Raw genomic sequence first — 14,205 nt, 5'->3', positions numbered from 1 at the left:
GGCAGGGAAGCGGCAACATCATTTCAAAGCGAACTTTCATCTCCGTCTTTATCTTCATCTCTATCTCTGTCACTGTCTCTGTCTATCCTACTGCCCCTCAGACATGGTCCTCATCCTGCACTCCTACCTCAGGGATTGGTCCCACCATCCACCCGGGGCCTCACATAGCTCTCGTTCCATCTGCAGCCAGATCTTTGAACCCACTGCCCAGACTGACAAGGTGAGCTTTCTGGAAGGCAAATCTACTGTGTCAAATCATGGCTTCGTACACTAAAAATCAACGAATTGTACATTCAAATGGGTGAAGTGCGTGGTATGTGAATTATATCTCAGTGAAGCTGTTTACAATAAACCTCTACATCTCATCCAGGTATCTGCTGCCCAGCCGTCAGGATTCTAACACCATATCCTCCAAGAACTGCCCCCAGCCGCCCCCCTCCCCGCTCTCTCTCTCACTAAACTGGTTTGGACACTCCTCTTGGGTGTTCTCTTAACACTGATGCCCTCTCCCTGCTATTCTGTCTTACCCACTGTGCACAAAAGAGTTAACCCAGCAGGCCTGAGGCTGCTGTCTTTACAAGGGCTGGCATCTGGGAATGTGGCTTCCAGAAGTGTTCCCACCATTCCCTAATCGATAAGGTTGGTCTACTCTGCCTAGACTGTTTGGGCAAACAACATGATCTCACGCCAAACACCTGCTGTGATGGCGAATTCTGTGTGCCCACCTGACCGGGCTCAGGGATGCTCAGAGAGCTGGTAGAACGTTATTTCTGGGTGTATCTGTGAGAATGTTTCTGGAAGAGATTAGCATTTGCGTTACTCAAAAGGGGATGGTCCTCCCCAGTGTGGGTGGACATCATCCAACCTGTTGAGGACCTGGACAGAACAAACAGGCCCAGGAAGGGCGGGTGCACTCTCTCTGCTTGAGCCAAGTCGCCCATCTTCTCCTGCCCTCGGACGCTGGCGTTCTTAGTTCTCTGGCCAGCACTTGAACCATCAGTCCCCCTGACGCTCAGGCCTTTGGGCTCGAACTGAATCACAGAACTGGCTTTCCTCAGTCTGGAGTTTGCAGAGGGCAGACTGTGGGACTTCTGAGCCTCTGTAATCACAGAAGCCGATCCCTACAACAAATCTCCTCTTTATCTCTATCTCTATCCCTCTATCCTATCGGTTCTCTTTCTCTGGGGAACCCTGACTGATACACCTGCTTTCCTGGGTGTCTGGGATTTTGGTACGTGCCAGGGGGAGGGTGCCTATGTGACCCGCCCCCAGTAAAGTCCTTGGGCACTGAGTCTCCAGGGAGCTTCCCTGAACAGAAACCTTGCACACAGGCTGCTGCATTTTTGTTGCCGAGGGAAGAGTGTGATCTGTGTGATACTCGTGGGAGAAGGAACATGAGTAGCCTGCACATGGGCCCCTCCAGGCTTGGCCTGAGTCTCTTCCCCTTATAATCTTTTCTTGAATCCTTACTATCCGTGTGATGAATCCCAGGCACGAGAAAGTACAACTCCATGCTGAGTCCTGCTAGCAAATCCCCCAGTGTTGGGGCGCTCTTAGGGACCCGCCCAACACACCTACTTTAAGCCCAACCCCTTAAGGTCTTTATCTTTCTAAACGCAGAGACTAACACAGTACCTGGCACGTCGTAAGGCCTTCGATGACAACTTGATGAATGAATACATTCATTCATTCACGAATGTGTTTTGGAAAGATGAGAATTAAAGATGGCTTCGAGGCAAAAAGAGACTCCAAGAAGAAAGACTTGCGGTTTGAATGACACGTACCTTTGGATGACTGTATCCTCAGCAGGATGTCTGTGATAACTGCCTTTTTCTCCCTGACAGTTGAGGTTAGATATTCATGGTCCAGGAGTTCAAGAAAGAGACGAAGTTCAACGATTAACTCTTCCATTGCTGAAAACAAAGGAGAGAGGGAAGGTTCTATGAGACCCACCAATTTGCAAATGTCAAAACAGGAATGCTAAATTTCACTCAAAGTATTTCGTTTTTAGCTTGATGGCTGAATATTGTTTTCCAACAGGAAACACAAGTTAGCTGAAACCGGGGCGTCTAAAAGATTCACGCATCATCTTCTAGACAAATGGGCTCCTCCATCACTTCTGCTCTGAGGCAGAGGTGTTCGGCTGGGAGAAGCCCCAGAGCCACACCGCCAACAGATGGAGTCACGACCCAAGAGCCTGACAGCATCTTCTGCTGTCAACTGCATGATATGAAATTTCAGTGTCAGGAAGGAGACGGGAGTTTAAAGTGCCACGGAGTCTTCAGATAACTACTACAGGACGTGGGAACGCAACACCCAACTCTGTGCTTTTGCAGGGCTGGCTCCCTCCCCAGGAAGATTGTGAGCGCTTTACAGTTACCACATGATGCTGGGTGCCGGGGAGGACCTCGATGTAAGTTCAGACCCTGACTTCCATCGTGTCTTTTCTTTCTGGGATTACAGCAGACTTCCCCTCTGACACCCACAAGACTGCACCAGGGGGCTGGTGTCAGCAATTTTTACCGCAAGATGTGAACCTCTGAGCAATGCCAACGCCGTTTCAGGGTGTCCGCGAGGTCAAACTATTTTCATAATATATGACATTATTCACTTTTTCCTGCGCTAATGGTGCAAATGAAGGGGTGGTTAAACTTCTGGCATCTTAGCGCAAGTCAAAGCAGTGACACCAAACTATGCTATACTGTATCCTTCACTTACACACTCGCAATAAAAATAAGTAAATAAATAAAAGTTTTAAAATGCTACTTTCACTTAAGAGTGTCTTTGATGAAGCAGTAAAAATCACTGCTTTCATTAGATCTCAACCCTGGAGGATACACCTCTATCACGTGCTGTGTGGTGAGGTGGGAAGTACGCATGAAACACTTCTCTTGCGGACTCGAGTACCGCGGGCGTCTAGAGAAGAAGCACGTGTACAACCTTCCGGGCTGTGACTTACACGAAGCCACTGCTTCACGCAGCACCAAAGAAGAAATGACAGACAAACCGCGATTATTCAGAGTTGAGTATGTGAGCGACATTTTCTCAAAAATGAACAAAGTAAGCTTATCACGTCCAGGTAAACAATGACAGCATTTGTTGCCAATGACACAATTTGAGCTTCTGCGGGAAAAGAGAATTTTGAACACGTTTCCACCACTAGGAACATGACAGCTTCTCAACAGAGACTTTTCCAATGAGATCAGAAACGACACTGGGTACCTGATCTCCTGGTGCATAAAGCAGTGTGTTGACATTTGGAAGCTCTACACAACTCAGGAAACCATGATGTCATAAAAGCCCACGTGGGTAAAGGTCCATCTAATGTGTAAAATAAGCTGAAATATCCTCATGTAACAGAAAATGAAGTGTTCTTTGATACAGCGCCAGATTCCACGTTGCAACTAACCTTCAGAAACTACCACTTGTTGAGTTCTGGTGTAGTATCAATATTCACAATTTTCTGAAAAGGCACTAAAATACTCTTCTCTTTTCCAAGTACATAGCTTTGTGAGGCCAGATCTTCTTTCTCTTCCTCCACCAAAACAGCGGTTCACCACAATCAGAATGCAGAAATAGATATGAGAATCCAGCTTTCTTCTGTTAAGTCGGATACTCAAGATACTTGCAGAAATATAAACAATGCCACTCTTTCACAAATTAGCTCGTAATGCAGTTACTTTTCATAAATATATTAATAAATATCTTAAAAATCTGTCAGGTTTAAATTCTAATAGGATAACTATCTAGAGATATAACCACATAAATAAAAGCTCTTGGGGTCCTCAATATATACTTTGAGGCAAAAAAGTTCAAGAACCACTGGTCTATGGAATTCTTCCCAAATTTACAATTCCACACGTCTACAACACACTCCAGAACACAAGATCCTAACTGAGGCCACCCTTTTATAGCTACCAAAGCTCTCATAATTTTAGACAAGTGGGCAGAGAAACTGCAAATGAGTTCAAAGTAGGCGAGATGTGTCCGAGGCTGTTCACTTTTCCTAATTGGGCAATCTCCTAATTTCCCCTCTATGAAATGAAGGGGCTGGATTAAGTTAGCCTTTAAGGTCTTTTTCATTAGGAGAACAATTTCCCGATGACTCTAAGTGGAAAACAATCTCATCTATACTTTAAAAATGATGGGCTGCTAGTGTTACTCATAATAGCCAAAATGTGGAAACAACCCAAATGTCCACTGACGGATGAATGGATAAATGAAATGTGGTCCATCCATACAGTGATATATTATTCGGTCTTAAAAAGGAAGAAAATCCTGACACATGCCACACCATGGATGAACCTTGAGGGCATTCCGCTGAGTGAAATAAGCCCGACACAGAAGGACAAATCCTGTGTGCTTCTACTTCTATGAGGTCCCTAGAGTCACCAAACTCATAGAGGAAGTAGAACGGTAGGTGCCAGGTGCTGGGGCAGGGCGGGGAATGGGGAGTGAGCGTTTGCCAGGGACAGAGTTGCAGCTAGGGACGATAAAAGTTCTGGTGACGGATGGTGGTGATGTGAATGTACTTAATGACACTGAATTGTATACTCAAAAAGGTTTAAAATGGTAAATTTTATGCTATGTATATTTTACCACAATAAAAACAAAATCAACCTTGTCCAGAAATGGAAGGGCTGCTGAAAGCTATAAGCAAAAACGTTAAAAATGCTTATGGGTCTATGTTAAACTTCCAGAACCCATCCTCCATCCGCATTTGTATACTCATCAAAAATGCTTCTCTTGCATGTAGCCAAATCATATTTATCCTGCAGGATTTCACCTGGGTTTCACCTAGCAGCATCAAAATATCTGAAGAGGACCAAAGACTGCATGCATCTGTCCTATCTCGTCTTCAACCTGAGCTTCCCTTACAGAGCTCCCATCGGGGATTTTACGCAGACCTCTCTGGGCTGGGAGTTTATCATAACCACAGTCAGCTTCCTGCCCGGCCCACGCTCCTCAGAGAGCAGCGCCCTCAGCTACAAGCTGGACCCTTGGCAGCTACATCTACACCACCGGGCCCTGCAGGCCACCTCCTGCTCCCAGGTCATAAGTGGACCACCTTAACCCAAACTGGTCCATCAGAGTCTCCTTCCTGTATATACTGCCTGGGACAGGAACTCTTAGTCAGTTGCGATCTCTTGAACTGAAGACGAGTAAACTCAGGAGCTACGGAGCTGCCACGTTTCAGCATGTATGTGCCAGCAGGGGAAAGTCATTAATAGAGGAAGAAAGAACGAAGTTAACACCCTCAGGAGCACACACAGATACTCAGAGGCAAGAGAGAGGAAGTGCCGCACAGACAGGGCACTGGAAGGATTCCTGAGGCCTTCCCGGACTTTTCTCAGTTACCTGTGAACCTGGGCTGCACTGAATTCCCTGAGGTATCTGCATCCTTCTAATGAATTTTCACTTCATTGTTTATTAAGCTACTGTGTGGTTTTCTTTTCACCTGAAACTGCACCCAAAAGATTGTCAAACAAAGCTCTTTGCACCTCAGAAAGCAAAACATCCCCAAATCAGAGAGATGCTGTTGTTAGAAAAGTTCCTCCTTTCTAGGACCTGCATGGACTAAACCAGCCACATTTTACCCTCAACAGGCCCTTCAAACACCTAAACTCACATCCCCTCTCTTCTAGCCTTCTCTAATTCGACATCCTCCACAAGCTCCTCCAAAAAAAATCCTCCCAGGTTATTGAATTCTTTTGTCTCTTACCAGCTGTACTGATAACCGGGTACTGAGTGACCTTAAGGTGTTATTTTTTTTTCTTTTCTCAATATAGCTAGTCAGCTGGTTAAGAGTAGGCTTTATGCTTTGCTTGTCTCCGAGTAACTTACAGCAGCCTAGCGGGACAAGCCACTAGAAAGCATGCAAGGATTTTTGATGAGCAAATTAATAAAGTAAGAGAATATTTTCTGAGAATCTGCTGTGTGAAAGGCATTGTCCTAGGCATCTACACATGACACTTTATTTAATTCTCACAATAATGCTGCAAAGACGTGATCGGCCCCCTACACGGGGGAATTAGAAGCCACGGCCCGTTTGTTTGCTTGTCTTTAAGCAAATGTTTACACGGCAATCACAGGCATGGGACACTTCTAGTCCCTTTACACGTGTGACTTCGTGTGTGTTCCCAACAACCCCAGGAGGTAGAAGCCGGTCTTATCCCCATTTTACAGGCGAAGAAACTGAGGCTCGGAGAGGTTGCCTAAGGTTGCTAAGCAAATAAGTGGCTGAGCCTCTCCAGGTAATAATATGCTTGCACACAGCCACACGGCTGGAACGTAACAGAACGAATCTGAACGCAGTTCTGACTCCAAAGGCCCTGCTTTGACTATTTCATGAGAATCACTCCACGGATTACGTTGAGATAACGCTGGCCTGGTGAGTGGCTACGGCCATTTTTTAAAACTTTTTATGGAAATGTAATTATATATAGTTCCCTGTGCTATACAGTAGGTCCTTGTTGGTTATCTATTTTATATATAGTAGTGTATACATTTTAATCCCCAAACTACTAATTTACCCCTCCCCCCTCCCTTTCCCCTTTGGTAACCGTAAGTTTGTTTTCTCTGTCTGTGAGTCTATTTCTATTTTGGAAGAGTGGGTAACTCCCCCAAATTATGTCATCCTTAAAATGAGATGATTATTAGGTATCTCAGGATTGTAATGAGGCTAAAATGAGCTGATATCCATACAGAGGCAAGCATTTCACAAATGGTAGCTATTACCATTATTACAGCATATGCTCATCTTATTAGAACTTTACTTTAAGCCTTGGGATCCACAAACACAGCAAGCGGACATGACCCATGACTTCTGTCTTCTAAAACTAGCAAGTCCTTAAATATCTACCTCCGCCTTAAGAAAAGTCATGAAAGACTGCTCTGTACAACTCTATGCAAATACATTTGAAACCAGGTGAGACAGACAATTTCGTAGAAAAGAATATCATTTACCAAACTCTATTTACCAAATTACAGAAAGCTTACACAGAGAAAGCAAAGAAAGTTAGCAAAGAAAGTTATCAAAGAATTGTCCTCACAAAAAAAGTACCAGACCCAGATGGTTTTACAGGGGAATTGTACCAAACCTTAAACATCAAGACTACTATCAATACATAAATTGTTCCAGAAGATGGAAACAGATAAACAATTTTCCAGTTCTTTCTTTTTTAGGAGTAGGTATAAAAATGATGCCTAGGGGCTTCCCTGGTGGCGCAGTTGTTAAGGATCCACCTGCCAATGCAGGGGACACGGGTTTGAGCCCTGGTCCGGGAAGATCCCACATGCCGCGGAGCAACTGCGCCCGTGCGCCACAACTACCGAGCCTGCGTGTCGCAACTACTGAAGCCCGCGCGCCTAGAGCCCGTGCTCCGCAACAAGAGAAGCCACTGCACTGAGAAGCCCGCACACCGCAATGAAGAGTAGCCCCCGCTCACTGCAACTAGAGAAAGCCTGTGCAGCAACGAAGACCCAAAGCAGCCAAAAATAAATTAAAAAAAAAAAATGATGCCTAAACCTAGTAGAGATAGCACAAAAAAGAAGACCAAAGACCAATCTTACTTATATCAAGTGCAAAACTCCTAAATAAAATATTAGCAAACAGAAACCAACACTACCTTAAGAGCACACATGACCAAATGAAATTCATTCCAGGAATGCAAGGATGACTCCACATTACAAGATCTACTAATATACATCTACTAATATACATATTAATAGATCTAACAGGAAGATCATATGATTCTCATCATCCACAAATGATGAAAAAGCCTTCAAGAAAATTCAATGCCCATTCCTGATTTTTTTAAGTCAACACAATGGGAACTGATACGTACTTCTTTAGTTTGATGAAATGCATGCACTAACTGTTACAGGCTGAGTGCTTGCATCCCCCCCTGCCATTCTGTTGAATCCCAACCCCCAGTGTGGCGGCGTCAGGAGGGGGGCCTCTGGGAGGTGACCAGGTCATGAGGGTGCAGCCCCCATGACCAGGATCAGTGTCCTTATAAAAGAGGCCCAAGAAAGCACTCTCACCCCTTCTACCATGTGAGGACACAACGAAAAGACAGTCGTCTGCAACGACTGTAGAAGAGGGCCTTCAACAGAACTTGGACCACGCTGGCACCCTGACCTTGGACATCCAGCCTCCAGAACCGTGAGAAATGCACTTCTGCTGTCTATAAGCCACCCTGTCCGTGGTATTTTGTTACAGCAGCCCAAACAGACTAAGACATTACCATAAAACAAAAACTGCATCTTACTTAATGAGGAAACACTGCGGGCATTCCCAGGAAGGTCGCAAACAAGTCAGGGAAGCCCATTTCCCCCACCACTTCTAACACTGCACTGGAAGCATTAGCCAATGCAATCAGAAACTTCAGAACAGAAACGAATAAAGTTATCTCTATGAGCAGCTGATATGAAAGTATACCTAGAAAACCCAAGAGAATCAATGATAAAACTACTGCCAAAAAATGTTAATGAAGCCGGATATATAAAAACTATTGCTTTTGCACGTGATGTTTATACCAAACAATAAACAGAAGGTATAAATGGAACAGAAAATTCCATTTAAAAAAGCAACTAAAAAAGCGAAATACTTAAAATAATTTAGCAAGAAACATGTAAAACTTACAGAAGAAAAATTTTAAATCACTCCTGAAAGACAAAGAAGGAAACTTGAACAAACGGAAAGTACCCCTTGCCTTTGAACAGAACAACTTAACATCCAAAAGATGGCAACTCTTTCCGAGGTAACAGCTAAATCTAATGCAAGTCCAATAAATATATAACAAATTTTGTTTTGTTTTGTTTTGTGTCTCGAACTAGACGAATTGATTCTAAAAGGTTCATAGGGAAAAATAAGGGATGCCTAAGAACAATGAAGAGGATCCAGCCATATCCTCTATTAAAACATAATATAAAGGTTTTATCATTTAAATGGTGTTATAGCAATACATAAATTCCCAGTAAGATCAATAGTATAGAAAAGAAAGTCCAGATATAGACCCAAATACATATAGAAATATAGCCTATGACAAAGCTAGTATCTCAAATCAGTGGGGAAAAGATGGACCTCTTGATGACTGGGGTCAGGACAACTGGTAGCCATTTGGGGGGGGGAAAAAAAAAAGATAAAATTAAGTACATCTTACACCAGAAAAAAACACCAAAGATACCTGAGAATGTAAATGAAACCATCCCAGTCCTAGAAAAAAAGAGCAGGTGAACTCCTTTGTAACCTTGGTATGGAAGAAGATTTTCTAACTCTGACTCAAAATCAGACATAAAAGACAAGACTGACTGATGAGACTATAAGAAAATAAAAGTCTGAGCGCCGAGAATAAGGACTGAATTACGGACTGCATCTCCTCCACCCGCCCTGCACAGAACTCACACAGACAGTGCATCCCATAAACTCCCGGGGCCAATGAAAAATCCCTGGCCCGCCATGCACCTGCCCTTTATGCTGACTGTCTCCAGAGGCTGGGTCCAGGGTCAGGACCCTGGAGAACTGGTTTCATAAAATCCCATCTCATCCCTCTCACCGAGGACCGCCGGGCTACGCTGCAGGCGCCTCAGAAACTTGCCCTGACTCCTACACTCATTCTTCTTTTCAATGACTTCTCCTGACCTTGGAGCAGAATCTCAACTCGCCCTTGCTTATTTTTCCAGACGCCTCTTTCCACCTCCCACCCGCAGCTCTTCTGAACGACTCAGTTTCCCACATACGCCAGGCCTGCTTTTGCCCTGGACCTCGGCTCGCACTGCTGCTCTCTGCGCTGTGCCTTAACCCTGTGCGTCCCTGTGTGGTCCCTGTCTCGTCCCCAATACACCCCACGCACGTCCTTTACCAGCGACCTCTTACCCAGTTACCCTTGGAGACTCTAGGCCACCTGCATCGCCGTTCTCACCTCATGCTGTAACGACGGGTTAATCTGCCCCTCCCTCCACCCGTCACGAGGCAGGCTGAAGTCGGGGGCCACGCTTGACTTCTCTCTGCACCTAGAACCCGTCACGAGGCAGGCTGAAGTCGGGGGCCACGCTTGACTTCTCTCTGCACCTAGAACCCGTCACGAGGCAGGCTGAAGTCGGGGGCCACGCTTGACTTCTCTCTGCACCTAGAACCCGTCACGAGGCAGGCTGAAGTCGGGGGCCACGCTTGACTTCTCTCTGCACCTAGAACCCGTCACGAGGCAGGCTGAAGTCGGGGGCCACGCTTGACTTCTCTCTGCACCTAGAACCCGTCACGAGGCAGGCTGAAGTCGGGGGCCACGCTTGACTTCTCTCTGCACCTAGAACGCTGAGCACACTGCCTGACGTGGAAGCTCGAACACAGCAGACACTCAGTATGCGTTTGGTGAATTAATTCACTTGCTTGTTTCTGGATCTCCATAATAGACAAAGTTCCTGAGATTTGTTCTGAGGAGAAAGTTGCAGAGGAAAATGCCATGGATCGTCCTCTCACAGTTAGTAACTGTGTCTCCCGGGATGTTCTTAGAGCGTGCACATCAAAAGCGGTTAAAAGAATGGTTCTGACAAGTTCACGGTCTCAGTTTGACCAGCACCTGGTCAGGGCCCTGTTCTGCTAAGGTTGCAGAGACACGGCAGGAGAGCACTTGGAAGAGGCTTAGGGGCAGGACTGGCGTGGCACTGGGCCAAGTGGCCAACACTCGGGCAAAGCACTTGCGTATTTTCCCTTACAGGGTTGCAGTTAAGACTCTTCATGCAGACTCTTCCAAATATTTCCACAGCCTCCGCAGATAATCCACATGGGCTGCCTAAAAGCTGATCTGAGAAATCTCAGAAAAGCTGCACAGCTGTAGATGCTGTCTGGCTGGAAAGTTTCCCTCGGCTAGACTACATCTAAAATTCCTTCAAACTCTGGACGACCGCTGTTGGAGTGACCAGATGACTTTGAGCACAAACCACTAAGCTTCTTTGACTCCTGGGGCCCCTGTCTGTAACTTGGGGATAATAACAGTTCTGTGTCAGCAAGACTGCAGCAGAGAATCCAGAAGCCACTGTGAATAAAAGCCCCGGAGTTCAGGGACATTCGATCAAGGCTAGTTTAATCTGAATCTGCAAAGAGAAAGTAAATAAGGTCTCTTCTCTACTTGTCAGGTTTCTGAACAGGACTTAGGACAAACACAGCTTCGTTGCAGCACTGGCTCTGAATCTTTAAAAGCTTTATCAATATCCTAAGGGGAAGTCTGTGCCTTTAAAAGGGTAGGTGCGTACATGTACATTCTGAGTCCTGAGACTCTTCCCTTATGGGTTATACGCAGCCAGCAAGAAGTCCCCAAAGGCACTGGTATAAAAATCCACAGAACAAATTCTTTCCGGAAATTATCATGATTCTCAAAGGTCAGACTAATACAGGGATGGATGATGCAAGCCTTAACAGAAAGATCGTGCTATTGTTTTGTAGAAAGTAAAAGACAAAACCTAGATCTGGACATGTTTTTTATTAATCATAATAATCTGTGTAACCTGACACCACCACAGGAACCAGATTTCCTAATTCATGAAGCCTGATTCCTAGGCTGCTATAAGAAGACTTGACACAGAAACTAACATACCACTGTAAAGCAATTATACTCCAATAAAGATGTTAATAAATAAATAAATAAAAAGAAGACTTGACAAAAACCAAGCTGGTTGCTGACAATAGTTTTAAATAAGATATCAAGAGCAAATATTTTCATTCCACTTACATCAGTTCAATTTAATTTAGTAACAAGTTGTTAAACGTGAGCTTGTTTAAGACACTGTGCTCAATGTCTTCAAAGGCAAGTCTCTGACATCCAAGGGTTCACAATCTAGAGTAGCAGATAAACATCTGGACTCACAGAACCATTATCCTATGAAAGACAGAGTCACGGGTCGTCAGGAAAAGTGCCACTGACGGAGCTCTATCTCTGAAAAGATGATGTATTCTGGCAGCGGCACTACGGATGAACTGGTGTAGTGAGGGGCTTGAGAAGGAAGAGGCACACTCCGTCACAAGGATATGGAGAGATGGGGATATATGTATATGTATAGCTGATTCATTTTGTTATACAGCAGAAACTAACACACCATTGTAAAGCAATTATACTCCCATAAAGATGTTAAAAAAAAAAAGGATATGGAGAATGACAGCAATAGGAGGATGGAAAAGAAAAATGCAAATGGATGCTCTATTTATTGTAAGATATTTAAAATATTTACTAAAAAAAACTCGCAAAAATACCTGAGGGCGTAATTGTGGGGTATACAATGTTAAGCAAGACAAACATGATCTTATATTCACATCAGAGAGACAAACGGTATGCAAATAAAAACAGCCAGAAATTATGATGGATGCTATGAAAAAAGCACCCACCAACAATTCCGTGTCAAAGTTTCTGGCTCCAAATCCCTACTTCATGTCAGAGGTCCTCTGCTTTTAAGAACGGCTCTGTATGCGCAACAGGCAAAAGGGAGAAGCAACACGAGTGTCCATCGGTAGATGAATGAGCAAATGAAATGTGTTTTATCCAGACAACGAAATATGATTCAGCCTTAAAAAGGAAGGAACTTCTGACACATGTTACAACAGGGGTGAACCTTGAGGACATAATGCTAAGTTAATAAGCCAGTTACAAAAGGACAAATACTGTAGGATTCCACTTATATGAGGCCCCCAGAGTAGTCAAACTCCTGGAGACAGAAAGTAGGATGGTGGATGCCAGGGGCTGGGGGAGGGGGAATGGGGAGTTACTGTTTAATGGGTGCAGAGGTTCAGTTTGGGTAAGACGGAAAAGTCCTGGAGATGGATGGTAGTGATGGTCTCACAACAACATGGACATACTTAACGCCACTGAACTATATATTTCAAGATGGTTAAAATGGTAGATTTTGGTATATATATTTACTATGATTTTTTACAAATAAATGAAAAAAAAAAGAATGGCTTATTTCCTGGGCTCATAAACACACAAGGGCTCCCAAGCACCCACTGAATAAAGTTTTAACCTTGTCCAGCAGTAAACCTCTTGTCAATCTGGCCCCAATGTCCTTAGAAACTCATCACCTGCCATATTCCACCTTTTGTGTTTTGGTGTGGCCTGATCCAGCTACCACTCATTTTCAGAACATTCCTTGTGTTCCCGCCTGACCTTAGCGCGCGCTTTTCTGAAACACCCTCGCCCTGGCACTCACCTTCTCTACCAACCGAGATTTCTGTAGGTGCAACCAAATGCCACCTCTTCTGCAAAGCCTTCCCGAACCAACTCAGTGGAGAGGGAATGCCCCCATCTGTTTACTTATTTTTCAATTTGTCTATAAAACAATAAACTCCTCACTAGCAAGGGACAACTGAAAAGTGAAAGAAAAAGAAAATCCAGTACTACTTATAATAATAGCATTAAAATACATGAAATACTTAAGGATAAATTTAACAAAATAAGTGAGAGGCCTATAAACTGACAACCATGAAACGCTGTTGAAAAAATATAGTGAAGATCTAAACAAAAGGAGAGATACCGCAGTCACTGATTTGAGAGATTCTCCCCCCAAATTAATCTATAGACTCAACACAATCCCAGTCAAGATCCCAGCAGCTTTTTCTGCAAAAGTGCATTGACCGGCTGATTCTAAAATACATGAAAATGAAACAAATTAGAATAGCCAAACGCTGAGGAGAAAAAAGAACAATGTTGGAGAGCCCAAATCACCTAGTTTCAAGGCTCAGTACAACCTACATAACCAACCAGTGTGGTTCGGCGTCATGACAGGTGAGCGGAACAGAACAAAGTCCTGAAAGAAATCTCCACACAAACGGCCAGATGACTGCTGACGAAGATGCCAGTTCGACAGGAGAGGACAGTCTTGGAAGAAATAGTGCTCAAGGAGTGGATCCCAAAGTGGGAAAAACTGAACTCACCCCGTGCATCACACCATACACAAAAATGAACTCCAATGGACCAGAAACCTAAACATAAGAAGTAAAACTTCAAATGTCTAGCAGAAAACATAGGAGAAATTATTTATGACTTTGGAGTGGGCCAAGATTTCTCAGGACACCAAAAATACTCACATAAAATAATTAAGAAATTGGACTTTTTGAGAGAAATCGTTAAGAGAAATCGTATTTGCAATGCACGTGGCTGACAGAGCACCTATATCGGCACATACTTGCAATTCTGAGAATGTATACAGATAAACAAC

General features: G+C 44.2%; 1 protein-coding gene across 2 annotated transcripts in view; it reads right to left on the bottom strand.

Annotated features, from left to right (window-relative positions):
* AFAP1 (actin filament associated protein 1) overlaps window positions 1-14,205 on the bottom strand; it is a 149,176-nt gene that overhangs the window by 92,970 nt on the left and 42,001 nt on the right. For both annotated transcript variants that reach the window (XM_022554796.3, XM_022554794.3), the window contains exon 2: window positions 1,785-1,913. In XM_022554796.3, coding sequence (XP_022410504.1) covers window positions 1,785-1,911 — 127 coding nt within the window. In that variant the 5' untranslated portion in view covers window positions 1,912-1,913. The remainder of the gene's footprint in view (window positions 1-1,784; window positions 1,914-14,205) is intronic.

This window comes from Delphinapterus leucas, chromosome 5 (assembly GCF_059928025.1).
Source record: "Delphinapterus leucas isolate spDelLeu-1000000601 "Yukka" chromosome 5, BTC_Dleu_Yukka2, whole genome shotgun sequence".
Lineage (NCBI taxonomy): Eukaryota > Metazoa > Chordata > Mammalia > Artiodactyla > Monodontidae > Delphinapterus > Delphinapterus leucas.
The sequence above is the reverse complement of the archived record's forward strand: the minus strand, read 5'-3'. Positions and strand labels throughout refer to the sequence as shown.